The 27532-nt window shown below is 39.6% G+C and overlaps 1 protein-coding gene and 1 non-coding gene across 2 annotated transcripts in view; one reads left to right on the top strand and one right to left on the bottom strand.

Moving 5' to 3' along the window:
* Positions 1 to 24427, top strand: part of TAOK1 (TAO kinase 1) — a 108200-nt gene extending 83773 nt beyond the window's left edge. The window contains 6 exon segments of the mRNA XM_060204063.1: positions 1104 to 1307; positions 2592 to 2831; positions 4892 to 5104; positions 6571 to 6753; positions 15192 to 19731; positions 19779 to 24427. Coding sequence (XP_060060046.1) covers positions 1104 to 1307; positions 2592 to 2831; positions 4892 to 5104; positions 6571 to 6753; positions 15192 to 15653 — 1302 coding nt within the window. The 3' untranslated portion in view covers positions 15654 to 19731; positions 19779 to 24427.
* LOC132542321 (small nucleolar RNA SNORA19) lies at positions 1841 to 1981 on the bottom strand. Its single transcript, XR_009553409.1, has one exon. It is a non-coding gene; the product is annotated as a small nucleolar RNA SNORA19 (small nucleolar RNA).
* Positions 24428 to 27532: the final 3105 nt, after the last annotated feature.

Raw genomic sequence — 27532 nt, forward strand, 5'->3', positions numbered from 1 at the left:
ACCTGCTTCACCGCTTGCAAAGCGACTCCCCACTCCCCTTCAGGTGGGGAGCAGGGGGCTCGAATTGGGATCCTTACCGGTCCTTGTGCTTGTGCTACATGCACTTAACCCTCTGTGCTACCCCCCCAACTTCCCCCCCCCGTCTTTTTTTTTAATTTATTTAAATTTTTTTTTTTTTTTTATTTAAGAAAGGATTAATTAACAAAACCATAGGGTAGGAGGGGGTACAACTCCACACAATTCCCACCACCCAATCTCCATATCCCACCCCCTCCCCCGATAGCTTTCCCACTCTCTATCCCTCTGGGAGCATGGACCCAGGGTCATTGTGGGTTGCAGAAGGTAGAAGGTCTGGCTTCTGTAATTGCTTCCCCGCTGAACATGGCCGTTGACTGGTCGGTCCATACTCCCAGCCTGTCTCTCTCTCTCCCTAGTAGGGTGGGTCTCTGGGGAAGCTGAGCTCCAGGACACATTGGTCCCCCCCCCGTCTTTTAACCAGAGTACTGCTCAGCTCTGGTTTATGGTGGTGCAGGGATTGAACCTGGGGCTTTAGAGCATCAGGCATGAGCCTCTTTGCATAACCATTATGCTATCTGCCCCCCCCACACACACACACTACCTATTTACCTCTATCTAAAAATAAACAGAAGAAATGTAGTCCTGAAATTTCCCCAGTGAAATGAGATTTGTGAGTACATAGATTTAGACATCCCTTTCAGCATTTAACTTACGTAGTCCAACATCCAACTAAAATTATTTTTTATTTATTAATTACCACTGATACTATTAAAATAAAAGATCACCATTTTATTTCATTTACTAGACATTGTGTACTTTTTAAAAAATTTTTTATTTATTAATGAGAAAGATAGGATGAGAGAGAATGAACAGGAGGACATCACTCTGGTACATGTGCTGCCAGAGGTTGAACTCGGCACATCATGCTTGAGAGTTCAGTGCTTTATCCACTGTGCCACCAGTCCAAAGCTCTACCACTGGGCCATCTCCAAAGCCACAAATTAAGTTTTTTTTGTTTAGTTTCCAAATACTAAATTAGTTAATATTCATGTATTTATAATTGAATTTGTTTTTTCTATTCGTAGGAACTGAATGAAAACCAGAGCACTCCAAAAAAAGAAAAGCAAGAGTGGCTTTCAAAGCAAAAGGAAAATATACAGCATTTCCAAGCAGAAGAAGAAGCTAACCTTCTCCGACGTCAGAGACAATATTTAGAACTGGAATGCCGTCGCTTTAAGAGAAGAATGTTACTTGGGCGCCATAACTTGGAGCAGGACCTTGTCAGAGAGGTACTTTGTTTATTTTTTTAAATATTTTATGTCTGGTGACTATGTGGTAGCACACCTGATGAGCACACACATGACAGTGTGTAACAACCTGGGTTTAACCCCCCTGTCCCTACCTACAGTAGAGAAGCTTGATAAGTGATGGAGCAGTGTTGCAGCTGTCCATCTCCCCCTTCCCTCTCAACTTCTGTCTCTATCCACAGATAAATAGATTTTATTTCTAAGAGAGAGAACGAGGGAGAAAGATTCAGCTACTGCTCAGCTCAGGCACATGTGGTACTAGGGACTGAACCTGAAGCCTCAGATATGCAGGTCACATGCTATACTACTGAAATGTATCCCTATCCAGGAAAAAGGTTTTTTTTTAAGATTTTATTTATTATGAAGAATTATAGCTGGAGAGAGAAGAACTAGACATTACTCAGGTACGTATGCTGCTGGGGATTGAACCCAGGACCTCATGCTTGAGAGTCGGTGCTTTATCCACTGCACCATTTCCTGGACCACCAGTGTCTTTTTTTTTTTTTTTTTTTTTTAACTATCTGAAGGAGACTGGCAGCATGGAAGCACAACTATTTAGATATACTGCTAATGTTCGAACCTTCATCTGTTTGTATAGCACATAAAAATAAGACTGCTCACACAGATAGAAGAAAGCAGGTCAATGAAATGTGCACCAGAGACATATGTTTGTATGATATGAAATCATAATCATTCTCAAAAATATGTCAGTCACAACCCAGCCTCTGGGCTTTTGTACTTGTGGTTGCTTCTGCTTTAATCCCTCTTCCTCAGGTAGCTACCTGGTCTGTCTCTTCTCAAATGTCACCTCCTCAGAAATGCCTTCCCTAGTCAAATCTTTGTTCTCTCTCACACACACTATATTGGTGTGAAGTCATCTCCACTAAAGAAGGGAAATTATATGAAATGACAGATTTTGTCTCAGTCTTTCCCTGGTGTCTGGTTCATAGTATTAAAAAAAAAAAGACAGTAAATTAAAAACAAAAGGAAAGAATGCATTAACACTCTTTAATAGATTTTCTGTATCTTTAGCTTTGTATAAAATAGTAATAATGAATAGAATAAGATAATATATTACTAATTGCCCATTTACTAAAGTAAATGTTACAAAACTAATATTTACTATGCAACCATTATTGAGTCAGAGTGTTACACCTATTTGCTGATTATTCTTTTTCTCAGAATTTTTCCTCGGCATTTTGTGTAGCAATGAATTATTTTCTTTTTTGTTTGTTTGTTTGTGTTTTTGTATGTGTTACGGATTAGGAGTTAAATAAAAGGCAGACTCAAAAGGACTTAGAGCACGCCATGCTACTGCGACAGCATGAGTCCATGCAAGAACTGGAGTTTCGCCACCTCAGTACAATTCAGAAGATGCGCTGTGAGTTGATCAGATTGCAACATCAAACTGAGCTCACTAATCAGCTGGAATATAATAAACGAAGAGAAAGAGAGCTAAGGCGAAAGCATGTCATGGAAGTTCGACAACAGCCCAAGAGTTTAAAGGTACCTCTAGCAAAGTCCGAAGACACAGTGATCGTAAACAAATAGGATTTTTTCTCTTCATCTTTATTGTTTTAATTTAGAGTGCTGTAGCTGTACACTTTTCTTTTTTGTTTCATTTATTTATTTAATAAAGACAGGGAAAAACTGAGAGGGAAGAGGAAGGAGAAAGACCTGTAGCACTGCTTCACCACCAGAGAAGCTCTCCTTGCAGGTGGGGGCTGGGGGTTTGAAACCAAGTCTGGTGCATGGTGATGTGTATATATGTACAACCACCACCACCCGACCCTCACATTTTTATTTCTTAGAAAAGCTTCAAAATATGGCCAAAAATTGTAATGTTATGTACTCAGTGAGCTTCCTTCCGGGCCCTAGTCAGTGTCAAATGAGTAGAAGCAAGTGTAATTTACATTCATCTTGACTTGCATTTGAGTCAGACATTAAGGAATATAGTTGTTTTGTTTAAGATTCTATTTATATATTTATTTATGAGAAAGATAGGAGAGAAGGAAAGAACCAGATATCTCTTTGGTACATGTGCTGCCAGAGATTGAACTCAGGACCTCATGCTTGAGAATCCAAGGCTTTAACCACTATGCCATCTCCTGACTCACAGAAATACAGTTTATTCTTGGTATGATTATTACTTTTGTTGAAGGTCTGTCTTGGGCCTTATGTAGTTGGAATTGAGATTGTCATTAAAAGATGTTCTAGCAGCCCAGGATAAAACAGTAGATAAAACACTTGACTTTTATTTTATTTATTATTAATAATAATTTATTTATTTTTACCAGAGCACTGCTGAGGTCAGGCTTATGGTCATGCAGGGGATTGAACCTAGGACTTTGGAACCTCAGCCATGAGAGTCTCTTTGCATAACCATTATGATATCTACCCCCACCCAGCATTTGAGTTTTAGGCGTAATGTCCTGAGTTGTATCCCAGACATCACATTTGCTATAATGATGGTCTGGTTCACTCTATCTCTTATAAATAAATCTTAAAAGAAGTTCTAGCAAACTGTCTTAGATAAGGAACAGAGGTAGTACTGCTTACTTTCTGTCTCAGAGATCTAATAAAATATTGTCTGGTCAGTAGGATACTTTCATATCTATACTTAGTTGATGAGAAGAAAATTAGATTTTTTATAGATTCTTTGATTTATTTATTGGGTAGAGACAAAATGAGTTGAGAGGGGAGGGCGAGAGAGAGAGGGAGAGAGACACCTGCAGCCCTGCGTCAGCACTCATGAAGCTTTCCCCCTGCAGGTGGGGACCAGGGGCTGGAACCTGGGTCCTTGGGCACTGTAGTGTGTGTGTTTATCCAGGCACCACCACCTGGCCCTAAAAATTATATTTTTTAATAAATACACTTAGTATTCAAAACTTTTTAATATAACTTAGGTCTTAGATTTTGGTTATTTATTTATTATTGGATAGAAACAGAGAAAGGGGAGTGAGGGAGAGAAAGAGACAGACACACACCTGCAGCTTTCTTCACCACTTGTGAAACTTTCCCCCTACAGGTGGGGACCAGGGGCTTGAACCTGGGTCTTTGTGTACTATAATGTATATTCTTTATTTATTTTTAATTATCTTTATTTATTGGATAGACTGTCAAATCAAAAGGGTAGGGGGAAATAGAGAGGGAGAGAGAGACAGAGACACCTGCAGCCCTGCTTCACCATTTGCAAAGCTTTTCCCCTGCAGGTGGTGACCAGGGGCTTGAACCTGGGTCCTTGTGCATAGTAACATGTGCGCTCAACCAGGTGCACCACCACATGGCCCCTATAATGTGTGTTCTTAACTAAGTGTGTCACCATCTGGCCACGATCTTTAAATATACTCATGAAATAATGGGATTCTTAACATTTTAATATTTCAGATTAGAGTTTTTACTATAAAACTACATAGAATCTTAATTCTGTGACCCAACATTCAGATGTAGCCTTATGATCTGACCTATTGTTTTTCCTCTTTCTCTTAGCAGCCTTTTCACGTAAGCATAAGGTATACCAAATGCCACATATTAAGAATTACATACTTGTATTTTTTCCTATCCAGTCCAAAGAACTTCAGATAAAAAAGCAGTTTCAGGACACCTGCAAAATCCAGACCAGACAATATAAAGCATTAAGAAATCACCTACTGGAGACTACACCAAAGAGTGAGCATAAAGCTGTTTTGAAGCGACTCAAGGAGGAACAAACCCGGAAGTTAGCCATCTTGGCTGAACAATATGATCATAGCATTAATGAAATGCTGTCCACACAAGCTGTGAGTTTGCTTTAATTAAACAAGATGAGTTTTGTTTTCCTTTTACTCTACCATCCAAGCGAAATCCCAGCGATTAGAATATAAATTGAGGGGTTGGGAGGCAAGAGATATCTCAGCTGCTAGAGCATGTACTTTGCTGTGCATGAGGCCTTGAGTTTGAGCTACAGCACTCCATGGGAACACCAGAGATGGCTCCAGTGGAGCATTTCTGTGGTATCTCTGTGTTAAAGGAAAAAAAATGAACAGAAAAATTGGATGGGGGGGACAACTCAAGCAATACTGTGTATGTATGAAATCCTATTCGCTCCCCAGCATCACTAATACATCTTCCTAGAACCGCTGAAACACGTATGTATGTGTCATAGCACCAGTATTTCTCCAGTGCTATAGCGCCTCCCATGTGGTAGTGTGGTATCTTTCCCTCTGATCTGACTATCTTATCTGAATAAAAAAGTAGCCTAGAGCAATGAAATCATTAATGTTCCAGGCTTCCCCTCCATAAAGAAAGACTCATTTAAAAATACATCATTTCGGGGTATCAGACAGTAGTGCAGCGGGTAAAGCACACATTACGCAAAGCACAAGGACCAGCGTAAGGATCCCAGTTCGTGCCCCCGGCTCCCCACCTACAGAAGGTTCACTTCACAAGCAGTGAAGCAGGTCTGCAGGTGTCTTATCTTTCCCTCCCCATCTCTGTCTTCCCCTCCTCTCTCCATTTCTCTCTGTCCTATCCAACAGCAATGACAACAGTAACAATCACAACAAGGACAACAAAAAGAAAAAATGGCCTCCAGGAGCAGTGGATTCGTGGTGAAGGCACCAAGCCTCAGCGATAATCCTGGAGACTATATACATATATAAAATTTTAGGGTATGGGCAGTGGCACAACTAATAGAGTATACATGTTACCATGCGTGAGAACCTGGCCCCCACCTTCAAAGGAAGTTTCACGGATGATAGAGCACTGCTGTACACCAGATTGAGTGCACATTACCATACACAAGGGCCCTAGTTCAAATCCCTGGTTCTTATCTCCAAGTGGGAAGCTTCACAGTCAGTGAAACACTGCTACAGAACTCTCCCTCCATCTCTCTCTTTCTCTCTCCCCCCCCTCTCTCCCCACCCACACACCAGTTTCTCTCTGTCCTATTAAATCAAAACAAATACAAAAAGAATAATGTGGCCACCATCAGCAGCAACAGATTCAATATGCAAGCACCAAGCCCCAGCGATAACCCTAGTGATGAACAAGAGAAAAGGTTATTTAGGCACCCTCTGAAATAACTTACAATAGCTTTATCTTTATAATGCCTTCATTGGTTATTACTGTGCCTTCTTTATTTCCCAGAAATGTTTGCTTCAAAAACAAGAAAATATAATGTATCTCTCTTCTTTCATACCTCTTCATTTCCATGAATCATGAATAGATAGCTTATGGTAACATGTATCTGTTTTCTTTCTTTCAGCTGCGTTTAGATGAAGCACAGGAAGCAGAATGCCAAGTTTTGAAGATGCAGCTACAGCAGGAACTGGAGCTGTTGAATGCATATCAGAGCAAAATCAAGATGCAGGCTGAAGCACAACATGATCGAGAGCTTCGGGAGCTTGAACAGAGGGTCTCCCTCCGCAGGGCACTCTTAGAACAAAAGGTATAAGTAATAAAAGGGGGTCGGGCTGTAGTGCAGCGGGTTGAGTGCACATGGGGTAAGGATTGGCGTAAGGATCCCCCAGCTCCCCCACCTGCAGGGAAATTGCTTCACAAGCAGTAAAGCAGGTCTGCAGGTGTCTTTCTTTCTCTCCCCATCTCTTTCTTCCCCTCCTTTCTCGATTTCTGTCTGTCCTATCCGGCAACAACAACATAAATAACAACAACAGTAATAACCACAACAATGATAAAAATAAGGGAAAAAATAGCCTCCAGGAGCAGTGGATTCATAGTGCAGGCACCGAGCCCCAGCAGTAACCCTGAAGGCAAAAAAAAGAAAAATTCCTAACTTTATCAGCCTTTCTTGGTTGATACCCAGGAACACCCAGACTCCCAAAACTACCGAAAAGTTCTTTAAACATACATTTTCATATTGGCAGAGATGCTTGGATTGTTTTTGCAGTGCCATATTTCTTTATAGTGAAAGATTTTTCTTTTTTTTAATTTTTTAAATATTTTTATTTATTTATTTATTATTGGGTAGAGACAGAGATTTTGAGAGGGGAGAGAGAGAGAGAGAGAGGGAGAGAGACACCTGCAGTCCTGCCTCAGCACTCATGAAGCTTTCCCCTTGCAGGTGGGGCCGGGGCTTGAACCTGAGTCCTTGCACACTCTAATGTGTGTGCTTAACCAGGTGCGCCACCGCCTGACCTCAAGGATTTTTGTTTAACATTATTGATTCAATAAATCATAACTAATGAATTTTACACATCAAAGGAATATAAGTCATTTACTTTAAATTGTTAGAGGAAAGATATGGGGTTATATGAAGACAGTTGAATATGGTCTGGTTTTGTGCTCTAAGGAAATTTGGAAGTAATTTGCATAGTAAAGGAAAAGGAAATAATTGAAAGAGGCAGAGGTTTGGGAATACGTATTCTGGGCCTGGAACTATAAAGTAAGTTTTAGTGCTGTGGTCTCTTTCAGTCTGTCTAAAAAGAAAAAGTGTGTGTGTGTGTGTGTGTGTGTGTGTGTGTGTGTGTGTGTGTGTGTGTGTTGGGGAAAGGATGGTAAATGCAGATTATTTTGAGAGATTGAGGAAAGGCATTTAATTTGAGAATTACAATGTCAGTTGATTTCAGAATTGCTGAGCCATTAGATCCCAACAGTTGTAGTCTTGAGGTACATTTGTCATTTAATACTTTTAATACTTGTCATAAAGTACATTCTTTACAGAACAGTAGTCCATACACTTATTCTCAAGGCTCCATGTTCAAACCCCCAGACACCACATAGGAACATAGTAGAATAATGACGGTATGATGTTATTTCTCCTTTCTGTCCCATGTCCTATCTTTTTAAGACGAGATTGAGTGTGTTCAGGGTGGTATGGCCATAGACAACCCTAGCTTTTTAAAACAAAAATCATCTGCTGGGTGGTCCAGGAGGTGGTACAGTGGATGAAGCACTGGATTCTCAAGCATAAGGTCCTGAGTTCAGTCCCTGGCAGCACATGTACCAGAATGATGTCTGGTTCTCTCTCTCTCCTCCTACCCTTCTCATTAAAATAAAGTGGGAACCGGGCAGTGGCGCAGCAGGTTAAATGCACAAGGCAGAAAGAGCACAGACCCCCAGCAATAAAAAAAATTTTTTAAAAAAAGCAAGCAGTGGGTGGAATAGAAAAACAAACTTCAGTCTCCGGTTAGGAGAGAATTCTGATACAGCATGCTTGACCATGCAAGAAGATGTGGGTTTGAGCTTTAGCAGTACATAGGAGTGTCATGGATGATGGAGCAGTGCCATGATGTCTCTCTCTATATATATGAAAAGAGTTGAAAAAGTTGACACCAGAGTAGCACAATCATACATGATTTCCAGCACCACAAAAGAGTTGGGGTGGCAGTATTTAAAATTCAGTCCAAAGTTTAAGCTCTCACATCTCAAAAGTGTCACTAAGAGAGTTAGTAACAACAACAATAATAACTACAAAAAAAAAAAGGGCAACAAAAGGGAAAATAAATATTTTTCAAAAAGTGTTGGGAGTCGGGCAGTAGCGCAGCGGGTTAAGCACAGGTGGCACAAAGCAAGGACCAGCATATAAGGATCCCGGTTCGAGCCCCCAGCTCCCCACCTCCAGGAGAGTCTCTCACAGGCAGTTCAGCTGGTATGCAGGTGTCTTTCTTCCTCTCCCCCTCTCTGTCTTCCCCTCCACTCTCCATTTCTCTCTGTCCTATCCAACGATGACATCAGTAATAACTACAACAATAAAACAACAAGGGCAACAAAAGGGAATAAATAAATAATTTTTTTTAAGTATCACTAAGAGGAAAACTCCCAACAGCAATTCAGGAATAATGTTGATAGAAATATTGGTTTGGAAGTCGGGCAGTAGTACAGTGGGTTAAGCAAAGCGCAAGGACCAGCATAAGGATCCCGGTTCGAGCCCCCGGCTCCCCACCAGCAGGGGAGTCGCCTCACAAGTGGTGAAGCAGGTCTGCAGGTGTCTTATCTTTCCCTCCCCCTCTCTGTCTTCCCCTCTTCTCTCCATTTTTCTCTGTCCTGTCCACCAACGACAACATCAATAATAACTACAACAATAAAACAAAGGCAACAAAAGGGAATAAATAAGTATTTTTTTAAAAAAAGAAATATTGGGGAGTCCAACGGTAGCTCAGCAGGTTAAGCACACGTAGCGCAAAGCGCAAGGACCAGCATAAGGATCCCGGTTCGAGCCCTGGCTCCCCACCTGCAGGGGAGTCCTTTCACAGGCGGTGAAGCAGGTCTGCAGGTGTCTTTCTCTCCCCCTCTCTGTCTTCCCCTCCTCTCTCCATTTCTCTCTGTCCTATCTAACAACGACAACATCAATAACAACAATAACTACAACAACAATAAAAAACAAGGGCAACAAAAGGGAAAATAAATATTTAAAAAAAAAAAAAGAAATATTGGTTTATGGGAGTTGGGCGGTAGCACAGCAGATTAAACACAGGTGGCGCAAAGCGCAAGGACCAGTACAAGGATCCCGGTTGGAGCCCTGTCTTCCCACCTTCAGGGAAGTTGCTTCACAGGTGGTAAAGCAGGTCTGCAGGTATCTGTCTTTCTCTACGCCTCTGTCTTCCCCTTCTCTCTCCATTTCTCTCTGTCCTATTCAACAACGACATCAATAACAACAGAAATAATAACTACAACAATTAAAAAAAGGACAACAAAAGGGAAAATAAATAAATAAATATTGAAATTTTTCAAAAAAGTGGTCTGGGAGGTGGCGCAGTGGATAAGGCATTGGACTCTCAAGCATGAGGTCCCGAGTTCAGTCCCCAGCAGCACATGTACCAGAGTGATGTCTGGTTCTTTCTCATTTCTCATGAAACAATAAATAAATTTTTTTTTAATTTCAAAGAAAAACATAATTGGTTTGTTGTGGCTTGGGAGGCAGCGCAGTGGATAAAGCATTGGATTCTCAATCCAATGAGTTCAGTCCCCAGCACCACATGTATCAGAGTGATGTCCGGTTCTTTCTCTCTCTCTCTCTGCCTGTCTGTCTCATGAATAAATAAATTTTTTTTTAAAGAAGAAATGATTTATTTGTATTTTGGCTCCACCTAGTGGTTTATAGTTAAACTTAGCTAATTAGGTTCTTACTTATTTATTTGAATTATTATCCTTATTTATTAGATAGAGACAGCCAGAAATTGAGAGGGGAAGGGTGGGATTGAGAAGGAGAGAGGCAGAGAGACACCTGCAGCACTGCTTCACCACTTGTGAAGCTTTCCCCCTGCAGATGGGGACCAGGGCCTTGAACTTGCATCCTTGCACATTGTGCCATGTCCACTCAACCAGGTGTACCACCACCCGCTCCCGCTAATTAATTTCTTATTCACAGTTTGACTTCAGTATATGAAATAAGTCTACTAAAGCTTAGCAAAATGTAGGCACAAAACTGCTCCACCACTTGTGCACCCCCGCCCCCACCCCACACCCCCCCCCCCCCCAGGTAAGGAGCTGGGGCTTAAACCCTGGTTCTTACACTTGGTAATTTGCTTAAGCAGGTGTGTCACTCACTACCCAGCCTCATGTCATCTCTCAGGTGCACTGCTTTATTCTTTTTCTGTCCTTCCTTCCTCCCTCCCCTCCTTCCCTCCCTCCCTCCTTTTTTTCTTCTTTCTTCTTTCTTGCCTCTCAAATTATTTTATTTATTTACTAGAAAGAATAGGAAAGAATATTCTCTAGAACATGTGATGCCAGGGATTAAATTCAGGACTCCATACTTAAGAGCTACACACTTGGGGCCGGGGTGGTGATGCACCTGGTTGAGTGCACATGATACAATGCATGAGGACCCAGGTTCGAGTCCCAGGTCCCCACCTGTAGGAGGAAAGCTTCACGAGTGGTGAAGAAGTGCTGCAGGTGTCTTTCTGTCCCTCTTTCTCTCTATCCCCCTTCCCTCTCAATTTCTGGCTATTAATATCCAATAAATAAATAAAGATAATAATAAAAAAGAGCTCCACACTTTATTGACCAGGCCATACTTTTGATACTTTTTAAACTCCCTTTTTAAATATGTCTGTATTTATTTATTTTAAATATTTATTTTCCCTTTTGTTGACCTTGTTGTTTTATTGTTCTGATTATTACTGTTCTTGATGTCGTCGTTGTTGGACAGAGAGAAATGGAGAGAGGAGGGGAAGACAGAAAGGGGGAGAGAGAGACAGACACCTGTGGATCTGCTTCACTGCCTGTGAAGCGTCACCACTGCAGGTGGGGAGCCCGGGGCTCGAAACGGGAACCTTATGCCGGTCCTTGTGCTTGGTGCCACCTTTAAACTTTTATAATTAGAGTTCATTTTGACCTATTTATAGTACCTTAGATACGTCTTATTATCTTCCTATGCCTTTGTGTGTATTCCTGCTGCTATAAATAGCTTTGCTTCCCTTTGTCTTCCTAATAAATATTCATGCTTAAGACTTCAGTCTGTAGTACACAGTAAAAGGAATTGGTACAGTGAAATTCCCATTTACCCTTCACTCAACTTCAACAGGTATAAAAAAAAGTTTACTTTATATATTTTCCCTTTTTTTGCCCTTGTTCTTTTTTTATTGTTATTGTAGTTATTGTTGTTGTTATAGATGTTGTCGTTGTTAAATAGGACAGAGAGAAATGGAGAGAGGAGTGGAAGAAAGAGAGGGAGAGAAAGACAGACACCTGCAGACCTGCTTCACCACCTGTCAAGGGACTCCCCTGCAGGTGGGCAGCCAGGGGCTCGAACCAGGATCCTTATGCTGGTCCTTGCACTTTGTGCCACGTGTGCTTAACCCACTATGCTACCGCCCGACTCCCCCAGGCCACCATTTCTTATAGATGACTCCCAGTTTACTTTTTTAAAAAAATATATTTACTTACTCTTTTTTGTTGCCCTTGTTTTATTGTTGTAGTTATTGTTGTTGGATAGGACACAGAGAAATAGAGAGAGGAGGGGAAGACAGAGAGGGGGAGAGAAAGATAAAGACCTGCAGACCTGCTTCACCACTTTACCACTTGTGAAACGACTCCCCTGCATGTGGGGAGCTGGGGGCTGGAACTGGGATCCTTAACTCCAGCCCTTGCACTTTGCACCACCTGCACTTACCCCACTGGGCTACCACCCGACGCGCCCCCCCCCCTCTTTTTAAATCTATGCTACGCTGCACACACACTTTTATGGGATGACAGATGCTAGTGTTTGGAGTATTTTATAGTAACTTCCATTAGAAGATGCTCTCTTTCTTTTTAAAATTTTATTTATTACAAGGGCAACAAAAATAAATAAAATTTTATTTATTCGTAAGAAAGATAGGACAAGAAAAAGAACCAGATAGATTTACTTGGGTAGAGGCCAAATAATATCCATATTTGATTTGGTTGGTTGTCTTCTAGACTATAATAGGATCCACACACTATTATTATTATTATTATTAATATTATTGTTGATACTCAGTTCTATAAGCGTTCTCACATTCGGGAGTCAGGTGGTAGCTCAGCAGGTTAAGCGCAGGTAGTGCAAAGCACATAAGGATCCCGGTTCAAGCCCCCTGCTCCCCACCTGCAGGGGAGTCACCTCACAAGCGGTGAAGCAGGTCTGCAGGTGTCTGTCTTTCTCCCCCCCTCTTTCTTTCCCCCTTCTCTCCATTTCTCTCTGTCCTATCCAAAAACAACAACATCAATAACAATAATTTAACTACAACAATAAAACAACAAGAGCAACAAAAAGGGAATAAATACATTAAAAAAAAGTTCTTACATTCTGGATTTTACTGGTGGCATCTTTTGACCTAAAAATCCATTTTGTTTGTTTTTTAGTTAACATTGGTTTGCTTTGTCTTTTCTTACACTAATGCCTGGTTCATTTTATTAGAATAACACTATGCTGTGTCTGATAAGACTAGGTTCTCCATCATCCATTTTCTTTTTCAATATTTTGTTTGTTTTTTACCAGAGCACTGATCAGCTCTGGCTTTTGGTGGTACAGGGAATTGAACCTGGAACTTCAGAGACTCAGGCATGAGAGTCTATTTGCATAACCATTATGCTATTTACCCCTGCCCCTATTTTCTTTTTCATTCAACATTTATGTATTTTTCTCCCCCCCCTTTTGTTGCCCTTGTTTATCGTTGTTGTTGTTGTTCTTGCTGTCATTGTTTTTGGATAGGACAGAGAAATGGAGAGAGGAGGGGGAGAGAAAGAGAGACACCTGCAGACCTGCTTCACTGCCTGTGAAGCAAACACCCTGCCAGTGGAGAGCCAGGGGCCCGAACCGGGATCCTTACACTGCTCCTTGCGCTTCGCGCCATGTACACTTAACCCACTGCGCCACCACCGGCTCCCCATTCATGTATTTTTCTTTATGATGAGAGAGAGAGAGAGAACCAGACCCCTGATTAGCTCTGGTATGTTGGTGCTGGGGATTGAACCTAGGACTTCAGAACCTCAGGCATGAAAGTCTCTTGCATAAAAAATCATTGTACTTTCTTCCCAGTACTTAACATTTTTTGAAAACATATTAACACAAGATAGAGAAGGTGAGGGCAGAACAAACCAGAGCATCACACCAGCATGTAGAATGCTGAGAATCGAACTCAAGGCCTTATATTTCCACATCCAGTGCCTCACTTCCCAGGCTCCTTCATTTCATTCATTTATTTATTATTGGATAGAGAGAAATTGAGAGGGGAGGGAGAGATAGAAAGGGAAAAAGATGGGAGTCAGGCTGTAGCGCAGTGGGTTAAGCGCAGGTGGCGCAAAGCACAAGGACCAGCATAAGGATCCCAGTTCGAACCCCGGCTCCCCACCTGAAGGGGAGTCGCTTCACAGGCAGTGAAGCAGGTGTGCAGGTGTCTATCTTTCTCTCCTCCTCTCTGTCTTCCTCTCCTCTCTCCATTTCTCTCTGTCCTATCCAACAACGACAACAACAATAATAACTACAACAATAAAACAACAAGGGCAACAAAAGGGAATAAATAAATAAATATTTTGTAAAAATTTGTACTGCTGAGAGATCTCCTTATAAAAAAAAGAAAAAGAAAGGGAAAGAGATGCAGTGGGTTAAGTGCAGGTGGCACAAAGCACAAGGGCCAGTGTAAGGATCCCGGTTCGAGACCCCAGTTCCCCCCTTGCAGGGGGTTGCTTCACAAGCAGTGAAGCAGGTCTGCAGGTGTCTATCTTTTTCTCTCTCCCTGTCTTCCCCCTCCTCTCTTGATTTCTCTCTGTCCTGTCCAACAACAACAGCAGCTATGACAGCAATAACCACAACAAGCGTAACAACAAGGGCAACAAAATGGGAAAAATGGCCTCCAGGATTAGTGGATTCATAGTGCTGGCCCTGAGCCCCAGTGATAACACTGGAGGCAACAAAAAAAAAAGGGGGAGGGAGAAGAGAGACACCTGCAATACTGCTTCATCACTCATGATGCTTTCCCCCTGAAGGTACAGTCCAGGGACTTGAACCTGGGTCCTTATACTCTGTAATGTGTGCACTTAACCAGGTACTCCACCACCTTGCCCCTTTTTTTTTTTTTTTTTTTTTACCAGAGCACTGCTGGGTTCTGCCTTACAGTACGGGGATTGAAGCTGGGACTTTGGAGCCTCAGGCATGAGAGTATTTTTGTATAACCATTATGCTAACTAACCATCCCTCATTCAGCTTTTTACTTATGACAATTTTCTTGACATGTTATTTCAATATAGAGGTTTTTACCTTTGCATTTAAGAACTTAATTTTACATATTTTGTGAATATAAATCACAAGTGATACCTATAGTGAATCTCTTAAGATTCTTAAATGTACAACCATAAAATAGCCAGAGTGATTATTATGATTTACTTCCAAGTTGTTTCTTTATTGTTTCATTAGTTGATAGATTTTTAAAAGTCAACTTTCTTTTGTTTGCCTCCCCTGAACCCCAACAGATTGAAGAAGAGATGTTGGCTTTGCAAAATGAACGCACAGAACGAATACGAAGTCTTCTGGAACGTCAAGCCAGAGAAATTGAAGCTTTTGACTCTGAGAGCATGAGACTAGGTTTTAGTAACATGGTCCTTTCTAATCTCTCCCCCGAGGCATTCAGCCACAGCTACCCAGGAGCTTCTGGTTGGTCTCACAATCCTACTGGGGGTCCTACATCTCACTGGGGTCATCCCATGGGTGGCCCACCACAAGCTTGGGGCCATCCAATGCAAGGTGGACCCCAGCCATGGGGTCACCCCTCGGGGCCAATTCAAGGGGTACCCCGAGGTAGCAGTATGGGAGTCCGCAATAGCCCTCAGGCTTTAAGGCGGACAGCTTCTGGGGGACGGACGGAGCAGGGCATGAGCAGAAGCACGAGTGTCACTTCACAAATATCCAATGGGTCACACATGTCTTATACATAACTTAATAATTGAGAGTGGCAATTCCGTTGGAGCTGTCTGCCAAAAGAAACTGCCTACAGACATCGTCAAAGCAGCCTCCTCACTTGGGTACTACAGTGTGGAAGCTGAGTGCATATGGTATATTTTATTCATTTTTGTAAAGCGTTCTGTTTGTGTTTACTAATTGGGATGTCATAGTATTTGGTTGCCGGGTTTTGTTTATAATTTTCAGTGAAATATTGAAAAGGAGAGTTGATGTATGTGTGTGTATGCATACATACACACACGTGTCATGCATGTGGTAAAAAGAAATTGGCTAGATAAGGGGGTATTTTCTGAACACTGCAAAAATAAAATGCAACAAAGTGGCATTCACTTTTGGGCAATTCTATAACTTAAGTTTGGGAAAAGATCTAAATCATTTCTCCATATCCCAGATTTATATGAGCCCTCATCAGGCAGCATATGCTGAAACAAGTTTTTTTTGAAACACACCTGTATCCCCTCACTCATATGTATTTTCTTTATTAAATGAATCTTAAACTCCTCATCCTCATTTGGAGTAAAAAAGAAAGTAGATATCCATGAACACTAAAGTGTTGAATTACTTTTTTTCAAAGTAGTTAACAACTTGGTTCTTTTTCTCATTGCTAAATAGATTTGTCAGTGATTTTTTTTTTTTTCTCCATTCAATTGTGCCTTCTTTGTGACATGGTAAGATGGAGGTGCTTAAAGAGATGACAAGTTGTATGGAAATTGCATTAATGAACCTGTGAGCCTTCAAAGGGGAAGACCAAAAGTGAGAGAGGCCCCTGAAAGTTCATATGGTGGGTACATTCAGCAGCAGGGTATGGAGGTAAAGCCTATATACCCTGACATTTTGTTGCTAATACTGTGATAGCTCATCTAAGCTAAACTCTACTATTTTCAAGACCCCAAATAGTACTTTTTGTTTGTACAAAAACAAGACATGTAGCCAATACAAATCAAATGCCAGAGGTATTTGAATGATGCCATATTTGCAAACTGCCATCTATTAGAATTCTCATCACACTACATGATTTGATCCCCCCCCCCCCGGCTTATGAGATTTCCTGTTTACAAGTAGACTAGCCAATTATTTAAATATTTAGTTGCCATAGTGAACCGGGAGTCACTGAGCCAATAATTTTACCAGCTGCTGAATAACCCTCATCACCACTGTAAAGATTTTGCTGCCTATGCAGGTCCTCCTTTCATTTTTAAATATAATTGCTGTTTTTATTGCTGCAGTACTTTACAAATGTCTAGTTCCTTGAGACTTAGTGGCCATTGACATCACAAGATAGGAAACACAACTTGCAGAAGTCTCTAGCCTCAGTGCTAAAGTACTACTGAAAAGGAACTAGGGATTTGGCAAATTGAAAAATAATAAATTATAGTGGTCAGGGAATTGCTTGACTAAAGCTAACTTTTTTTTTCCCCAGAGAGGAGCGTGTTTTGCTTTATTTTATTTTACAATGAAGGATCAACTCAGTGCTGAAAATCAGATGTTACTTGGTATGCTACTGCCAGTGTGGGAGGTGGGTGGGTAAGAAGTTATATATATGACTTGGAGGGAAAAAGCATGTCCTTTCCAGTGACATATCACATTTTTCTTTCAAATTACTTACTGCCCTGCCTCCTCTGGAGTTACCTTAAAGAACACTTGCTGTTAACTCTGGATTCTGCTTTTACAGTTTGAAAGCTCCAAGGTAGAATTCTCTTAAATTCCTATCAATAATATTCTTCACCTATACCAGACTAACAACTAAATAATAATCTACCACAATTGAAATCTTGATTTTCACAATCAAATTTAAATCTTCCTAAGATACGTCACTCCAGTTTTCATGACTCTTTTAAATTTAAAATCACAGTACAATTTACACATGACTTTAGACAGTGTTTCAAGTACATTGTGCTGTCAGTCATGATTGAGATTACCAGTTTCTAGATGGACATGGCATGTATCTAATGAAGGGAGGTTTAGATTTTTTTCACTATCGTTTTTGCAATTGAGTATTTTACAATATCTCAAACAAATGGAAATATAAACCTAAAATTAGGGAGGAAGTCATAGAAGAGAGCTTTATAATAATTAAATACCCAGAAATACTGGGTTGTCAGAAAAGTCATGACATGTTTTCCTATGATACAAAAATGCATAATGATTTTTCGACAATCCAATATAATGAATTTGATACTTTAAATTTTTTATTGTTATTGTTAAGATGACTTACTAGATCTGGTCTCTGTACTAATGAAGGAGTGGAATAGGGATGCATCAGTTTTGCATACAAACCTCTATAAAATCTGAAATATTACCAGTGATATATGTTAATGTCCCCTTATAGGCTTAGTCAAGTGCAGTTACTGAATTCATTTAGATCATATGTACTTATAAAAGTGTTATTGAATACTAACTCCAGATGTCTATCCAGTCGGGTTTTGTATCTGATTTAACTGTGTGGCAACCACTTTTACATGTAGGTTATGACTATATCTGGATTACTCCATTAACTAATTTTAATTAAAAATATATAGTTTACAAAAATTATTTGAATTAATTTTGGTGTGTGTGTGTAAGATCTAACTTCTAATTAATCTCATACATGATAGGACTCATTAAAGAGGAACTTGCAGCAAGAAAGTTTGAAAGGTTTGATAGGTCCTAAAGAAAGAAACAGACACTTTCTGAATCAGTATGCAAATATCAACCATTGATCAAATTAATACTACCTCCTCCCCTTTCTTGGTGTTCACTCATTAAATACATGTTTAAGGAAAAAAATAAAGCATGGGAAATTTGTCCAGCATAACAGAACGTTATAAATGCTATATCTGGTATCCAGAGATCGGCAGTAAAACATTCTTGTGTTCACTGTCTTTTATTTTATTTTAGTTAGCTTTTTAAAAATATAAATCTTCATACCTGATATATATAACTCCTAATTGGGCTCCCTTCCTTTTGCACATATTTTTTTCCCTTTATTTAGGTCAGCTCTGACCTCAAATTATGTACTATTTGAAAGTATTTTCATTATAGAGATAATGCTAGATGGAAATTTTGTTTTTGGTTTTATTCAGAGCTGCCATTTTTTTCCCAGGCATTTCTATGCCTTGACATTGAATAGGCCTGAATTTGAAGCCATACCTTATGTTTGGTTTTCTAGGCCAAGAGTTTATTGGCAAATTGAACTTTTTGCATAGCCCTTTTATTTCCAGCTGCCTACACTTCAGTACACCATTCAGTACAGTACAAGAAACTTTCCTTGACACTCCCATCTATTTTTCCTAACTTCCTTTTCAAAAATTGAAAACTGAGTGTCTTTTTCAGACCATAAGGCAGACTTTAGTAACTTGCTACTTCTTAAAGTACTAAATGTCTGGCATTTTAATCTTTTATAAAATACATTGTGTTGGACACTGGAATAATGCTGTTTATTTTCACCTGTGAAAAATGACTATTGTACTTGAAACACTTCCTTTGCATTTCTCCATTTGTGCCATTCACTAGTGGAAATAAATTGTATTATACCATGATCTACTGGCTTTTTAAAACTGTGTTAAATATGCACATTTTTGGTATAGCTATTACCATTTATATGTATATATTGTATATACATATGAGTGTCTATATGTGTGTATAAGTAGATGGATGTAACTCATACTGTACATTTCCATCAGGGCACTTAAGATTCTATTGTGTTTTGTTATTTCAGCCTTCAGTTAAGGCAGGAATGCTTGTCTCTTTCTGAAGAATGAGTACTCTGGGTTGATATTTATGAGGTGTTCATTAGATACAATCTTTTTTTTTTTTTTTAATTTCCTTATAGCACTTGGGTGAGTGGGAAAGAAAAAAAGTTATATCAAATGTGGAACCATGCATTGCAGTTCAGTAAAATAATTCTGGGGAAGGAGCCAGCTAGTGTTTCTGTGAGTTTATTGTAATAAAGAAATGTTGCAGAGAGAAATGAACCATGGAGATTAAAAACACTAGTGGTGATTCCTCTGCAAGATGATTTAAAAAAAAAAACAATAAACCACACAATCTTCATGTGTCTATATGTCTTTCTTAGTAGTGATGGCATTCATAGTCTTTTTTTTTCTATATGTCTTTCTTAGTAGTGATGGCATTCATAGTCTTTTTTTTTTTTACTCCATTATAATAATTATAATTTTTCTAGGGACCAAAAGAACCAAGAAATAAATTACCACTAAAGCAGCAGAACTTCTAAACTATAAAATTACTAGGAACAGCCCCTGGGAAAGAAGGACATGGCATCGGCATGGGGTCTCACCCTCTGACCGCCTCTTGCTTGCTAATAGTGAGTCCTTCGTGCACCTTCCATCCCTTCTGAGCCACTGCTATTCAAGCCGAGATTTGGCTGGTCACAGCAACTCCTACTTGGGAGTTTTCTATGGTCCTTTTATTTTTTATTTTTTTTATTTTTTAGGTCCCATGCTCACAATGTGAAATGTTTGTGTGTATTCAAGTCAGAAAATAATATATTTAAGGTATATGTTTGAATCTCCTCTAGTGATGGAAGAAGACATTCTTGTTTCTCAGAAAACTGCCTTCTCTTAAGGAATAAAGACAAAACTTAGGTTCTCATCTTTGAGTTTTGCTTACCAAAATATAGATCATTGAAGAGAAGCAAACTTCTGTTATCTTTTGCTCATATAATGTGATAGTGGCCCCAACCAGATTGTAATACTGCTTTTGAAAAGGCACTCATTCATTCTTAGTTGTAAAGAACTGGAAATTTCCCATTCTCAGATACATTAAAGGATGAAGAATATGCTATACGTTTAGCAGACTTGCCTCTTGTATGCAAGGACTACTGATTGAAGTCTGTCTTGCTGTGTGTCTGGGTATGTTGTCTGCACTTTCATGAAGGCACCACAGTAGGTCTACATTGGAAGTGGCTTAAATTTTTTTTTTTAAGTAAGCTTTCCTAAACAGTGTCTAGAAAAAGAAAGTGAAGCTGAGAACTTCCTTATACTGCATTGACATTTTCTACTAAATTCTGGTAGCCCCTTTGAAATCACATGGATTAATTTTTTCCCACAATTGCATTCAGATTTTAAAATTTTGCTTCAGCAAGGGAAGAGAACCCATTTGTTCTGTAGTCTTCAGATCATGAGAAACAGATACACTAGTTTGCACCTTATCTACCTGTTGTGGGTTTCTTAAACTTGCACTTCTCTTCCACCCACCCCAATGTAGATGCTTTAAAAAATAAGACTGGGGAGTCATTTTACAATGTCACAACCACTGTCAGCTGTTTCCAAGCAATCCTAACTTTTTGAAACTTCAGAGATTATTTATGTGTATATGTGATAGTATTTGATTTTTTTTTTTAATACACAAGAAATTATTTTTTAAATCGAGGGGGGGAAAGGTGGATCCTCTCTGAAACAGGATGCCCATTGAACATACTAATCTGGACATCTGTAGGTAGTTTGCCATGAAATGGTGGAGAGAAGATGAGACTTCTGAAGGAATGAAAAGGGTATATTGATGCCCACAAATTCCCCCCAAAGTACGGGTAATTCAACCTGCACAGTTTCCTTTTCACTCATGATTTTTAGCAATTGTGAGTGGAAAAATCATGTAATTATCTGTAAATATGTAGCTAACAAATTGACCTAGTTTCTGTACCCTTTTCTGTTTGTTTTTGTACTAAAATTGGTAAGTCTGTGCCAGTTAGAGAGGAGTTACTGTCATAGCCAGTTGTGGTCCTAGCATCTTAACTCAAACCATCCTAGATGACATTTTTTAGAGTTAATGCTTATGTGTTGTTAAACGGGGAAATGAAGCTTAGTCATTGGTCAGGTTTAAATCTTTTTAAATGAAGCTATTTTATTTAATATAATCATTACATGTCCTGAATCATGAATGAGATAGGGAGCCTTCCTCCCCCAGTGGCCATGTTTACAGAAAGTGTGTGTTGTCTATAAAGTATAAGTTTATGTGTTTATTTACATTAGGCAGGTGATAACATACCTTAAAAGTGTTTATTGGGCTCTCTAGCTGAATTTCCAAATAAAATGAGCTATGTTTATTGCTAGCACATTGATCCCACTTCTGGAGCTTTTTCCTATTTCCAGAATTACATGTTTGACATCCCCACTTACCTTTTCCTGAATATGCATTGTAGCCTAAGATTTTGAAGGCTGGTGAAATGGGTAAGGAAATGCATTTTAAAAATTTGTGAATCCTTATTTGTATGCTTTCAAGTACTCAAATTGTTTCCATGGCAAACTTCCATGAAGTCTAGAAATGAGATACCAATTTTAATAAAAAGTGTGCTCTTTGCTTTTGCATGTCTTGGCTTAGCATCAAAAGCATGTTAGGACCACTTAAAAACATGAAGACCAGTTATTAGGGAGCAGGTTTCTCTCAGTGGCATATTTTGCTTTTTCTGAGCCCTTAAAGACATTGCCTCAGCATGAACACTACATAATTACACATGGTTTTGGAATGAAATATGTAATTTCAAAGGATGCAACTGCTTGATATTTGTGGATGCTAGCTGACCCGTGTGACTACTTGGCACATATCAAGCAAATCTGGGGAATGTTGCAACTCCTCTAACCCCTTTTTTGTCATAAACAAGTATATTTATTAAAATGTTAACTGTTTCTGGTAAAATACCAGACAGATGATTTTTTTGTGGTTATTCCAAATGTGTGTCTTTGCATTTTATAATAGCAAATAACACACTCTCTCCCCATAGAGAAGTTATACCTTTTATTCCACATTAAATGGAAATTGTGCCTACTTAGAGTGCCTCTCCAATTAATTACTCTCATACTGTGTCCTAAGATAATACAAGCCAAAGACACAGGGTAGGGAAAATGAAAATTACAAGTCCACTTGAGGCCAGTAATTGATCTGACAAGATATTTCCCCCGCATTGTCTTGACACAACATTTGATATGTGAGCCCATTGTGAGTTGCAGGTGGTTTCATTGAACAAAATCCAAATGAAAGGAATATGGAGGGGTTAGAAACAGGAGGTCATTTATTTTTTTTCCTTTTATGACCCTTCTATGCTAGAACAAGTTAATTATCCAAATGTATTTTGTCTTTTAGGGAAATTTTTATAAAAGCGATGTTCTGATGTAAATAACATTTAAAATAAAATGCACATAACTTCCCCAGACTATTCCAACCTAATCATTTGTAAATGCTTTAGAGGTTTTTTTTTTTTAATTAACAGTTGTGTTGCTAAATCCTATTTATGTAAGTCTGTTAAAAATTTTAACCCATTAAAATTTAAGAAAAATTCAAATAGTGGATGGGTTACTTTAGGCAATTTAGCTTTCAGAATCCTCTTGTTTCAGTATATGAAAAAGATAGTCTAATGCTCATTAATGAGGCTGGAGAGAGTATGAGAAATCTGTATAGTGTATATTTTAAAAACAGCTTTGCTTGTATTGTGGAGATTTTAAAACAGACATGAGATTTTTAACATAACTATTAACACAGTTTTAACATAAATTATCCCACTGGGTTTAAGAGCATCTTGAATGTATAATCCTGTTTGTAGCCCAGGTTGGTTTCTTTTATCAATCATCCAAACATATTTATGTTTTTAGTTTTATATACTCATTTCCCCTTGTTTTCCTCAAAAGCATGAATTTTTTTTTTGCACATGTAGAAAATTTTTAAAAGAAAAATTTAAACTTTTATCTCTGGATTTTCTTTCTCTCTACTAACCCCTTTCTTTATTTAAAGGCCATATCGCTCTGTTTGCATTGTTTGTGCAAAATGCCAGGGTTGGGTTTTTCTTTTTTTTTTCTTTTTTTTTGCTATTTACCTTAAAAAAGAAAAAACTGCTTCAATTGCTTTTTATTTAAAAATAAGGGGGGGAAAAAAAGCTGTAACCTTATCATTTCTGAGTAGACCATTGAAAGATGAATGCACAGCTGTAATTACCCAGGACCAGCTTTGGTGGCTAAGGGAATATTTTCACATAGCAAGAGGCTCTTTTCTAGAAGACACACACAATCTCAGTTATTCCCACAAGTCAGGGTCCAGATAAAATGAAGGCTCTCAGCTAACTGATATGTTATCATCAGGGTTCATCAATGAATTTGTACATTTCTAGTTCCCTTTGGTAAAGGGGAAAATGGTTTTGCAAGACGCAGACTTTGGCTTGGTCTCTTGCCTCTTTGGCGGCCCTCATCTTCTCATCTCCCAGAGCCCTCAGTCCTGTAGAATTTTCATAGTGGGCGAAGGGTTAGTGGTTTATTAAAACTAGGAATGTTTATTGTTTTGTTTACTTCTTTTTTTTTTTCTTTTTTGGTGAGAGATTATGCTGGAGTGTGATGTTCTGCCACTTTTCTAATGACTTATTTTAACTATATACACAGTCCTGTCAATTTTTGGACCAAACAGACACCCACAGTGCAGATTTAACAAGAGTTGCAATGAGGAAGAAACCTCTCCCTCGCTGTCAGCATCAGCTGGTAAAGGTGACTGGACAGATGTGCATTTTCCTTTTGGTAGAAATGGTCCACAACACTAACTGGTAAGGCTTATTGTACAGTATATTGTCAGTATTCTTCTGGTTCAACATACCTTATAGTTCACATATAACCTGTATTAATTGTATAGATTGTGCATTTAAAGCTGTTACCAACTTGTCAGAACATAAGAGAGAAAACAAGGTCATATGTAATATTTTGTTTGTAAGTATCCTTTGTATCATAGCAAAGGAAATGTTTAAAAAAATCAACTGTAATAAAGTAATTTTAGTACACAGAGTGTCTGCTCAGTTTTTTGAAGTAATTTTGGTCCCATAAAGTATACTTTAATTTGGTGATTAACTGTTGAATACTGAATATCAGGCATGTTGGGTTACAAAACATGTCCCAGGGGGGCCAAGCGGTAGTGCAATGGGTTAGGCGCATAAGGTGCAAAGTACAAGGACTGGAGTTAAGGATCCTGGTTCAAGCCTCCAGCTCCCCACCTGCAGGGGGGTCACTTCACAAGCGGTGAAGCAGGTCTGCAAGTGTCTTTCTCTCCTCTCTGTCTTCTCTCAATTTCTCTCTGTCCTATCCAACAACAAGGGAACAAAATGGTAAAAACAGCCTCCAAGAGCAGAGGATTCATGGTGCAGGCACCGAGCCCCAGTGAGGCAATAATAATTCATAATAATGACAGGTCTCAGGTTTAACTGTTGGCACCACCAGTAGCCAGAGTTGAGCATTACTCTGGTCCGTAGAAGATAAAAATGAGTAAGATGTGGGTAGAAGTGATCTCCCTAATATCCCTAATGAATTATCTACAATTGTCTTCAGTGTTCTACTTTAGGTCTAAAGAGTTTATTCATTTTTATTTACATGAGGGAGACAGAACTAGAGCATCAGTCTGGCACATGTGATGCCAGATGATGAACTTGGGACCTCATATTTGAGAGTCCAAAGCCTTATCTACTACACCACCATCAGGGCATTAACAACTCCTCTTACAGAAACAAATATAAATGGTGGGGGTAGGTAGCAGAGACTCTCATGCCTGAGGCTCCAGAAGTCCCAGGTTCAATCCCCCATACCACCATAAGCCAGAACTGAGTAGTACTCTGGTTACAAAGGAAGGAAGGGGGAATCAGCTGGTAGCGCAGCGGGTTAAGCGCACTTGGCGCAAAGAGCAAGGATCTGGGTTCCAGCCCCGGCTCCCCACCTGGGGGAGGGGGGGTCGCTTCACAGGTGGTGAAGCAGGTGTGCAGGTGTCTATCTTTCTCTTCCCCTCCTCTCTCCATTTCCCTCTGCCCTATCCAACAACAACAAAAAGGAAATACTTTTTTTTAATCTTTAAAAAAAGGAAGGTTCACAAATGAACATATAGATGTACACAGTTCTTTTTTTTTTTTTTAAAGTTACCTTTATTTACTTATTGGATAGAGACAGCCAGAAACTGAGAAGGAAAGGGGTGATAGGGAGATGAGACAGAGAGACACTTGCAGCCCTGCTTCACCACTCGCGAAGCTTTTCCTCGGCAGGTGGCGACAGAGGCTTGAACCTCGCTCCTTGCGCCCTGTAACATTTGCTTAGCCAGGTGCACCACCGCCCGGGACCCAGATGTACACAGTTCTTAGGCCTTGTATTGAACTTCAAAAGATAGTTTCAGGTGTTGGGCGGTAGCGCAGCGGGTTAAGCGCACGTGGCGCAAAACACAAGAACCTGCATAAGGATCCCGATTGGAGACCCTGGCTCCCCACCTGCAGGGGAGTCCCTTCACAGGCAGTGAAGCAGGTCTGCAGATGTCTGTCTTCCTCTCTCCCTCTCTGTCTTCCCCTCCTCTCTCCATTTCTTTCTGTCCTGTCCAACAATGATGACATCAATAACAACAATAAAACATGGGCAACAAAAGGGAATTTTTTTTTAAAAAAGTAGTTTCATGTGGATTTATCTTCCCAGATTAAAAAAAAAATTACTCTATTTTAGCCCTCTATGGGGCAGACCTATTGTTTAAAGTTTAAAACACTTGTTAAAATGACTTTTTTTGTTTTTCAGACACTAAGGAAATTTCATAGACCTTATGTTTACTATAATAAAAAAATAGCTTTAAATGTCATCTTAATACCATTTTGGGCAAGGGAGATAGCTCGCTATATTAGAGCACCAACTCGCATGTCAGAAGCCACAGGTTCAATCCCCAGCACCACTTTTTTTTTCTGAAATTTTTTTAATCTTTATTTATTGGATAGAGACTGCCAGAAATAGAGAGGAAAGGGGGTGATAAAGAAGGCAAGAGACAGAGACACGTGCAGCCCTGCTTCACCACCCCCAAAGCTTTCCCCATGCAAGTGGTGACTGGGGGCTCGAACCCGGGTCCTTGTGCATTGCAACATGTGTGCTCAACCAGGTATGCAACTGCCCAGCCCCAGCTTTTCTTATTTATTTTATTTTATTTTTTGCCTCCAGGGTTATAGCTGCGGCTCAGTGCCTGCACTATGAATCCACTGCTCCTGGAGGCCATTTTTTTCCCATTTTGTTGCCCTTGTTATTGTTATTGTTGCCATTGCTGTTTTTGGATAGGACAGAAAGAAATTGAGAGAGGAGGGAAAGACAGGAGAGAGAAAGACACATGCAGACCTGCTTCTCCACTGGTGAAGCAACCCAACCCCCCTGCAGGTGGGGAGCCAGGGGCTCAAACCGAGATGTTTATGCCAGTCCTTGCGCTTCACACCATGTATGCTTAATCAGCTGCACTACCATCTGCCCCATCCGCCGCCCCCCACCACACATACCTCTTTATGACAGAGTTAAGTCGTGTTCTGATAATTTCTCCCTCCTCTCACATTGTCTCATAATTAAAATATGTATGATTTCCATTTCCTCTTTACTAAATATAAAATTGTCAAAAAGTGGAACTTTCAGCTTTCTTTTTAAAAATTTTTTAAAATATTTTATTTTCTCTTTTATTGTCCTTGTTTTTCATTATTGTTGTAGTTATTGATGTTGTCATTGTTAGATAGGACAGAGAGAAATGGAGAGAGGAGGGGGAGAGAAAGACAGACACCTGCAGTTCTGCTTCACCACCTGTGAAGCGACCCCTCTGCAGGTGGGGAACCAGAGGCTCGAACCGGGGTCCTTGCTGGTCGTTGCGCTTTGCACCACATGCACTTATCACACTGCACTACCACCCGACTCACTACATCATCATTCTTAGCAGCTGAGTAGCATTCCATTATATATATATATAATATATATATTATATATATAACAACTTTCTTAGCCACTCATCTGTTATTGGCACCTGAGTAAAAAGGCAAGATTTATCTGTTATTGGCACCTGAGTAAAAAGGCAAGAATTGTTTTTCCAGTTTTTTGTTTGATAATATATACATTTGTTTTTATTT

Source organism: Erinaceus europaeus, chromosome 12 (genome assembly GCF_950295315.1).
Source record: "Erinaceus europaeus chromosome 12, mEriEur2.1, whole genome shotgun sequence".
Lineage (NCBI taxonomy): Eukaryota > Metazoa > Chordata > Mammalia > Eulipotyphla > Erinaceidae > Erinaceus > Erinaceus europaeus.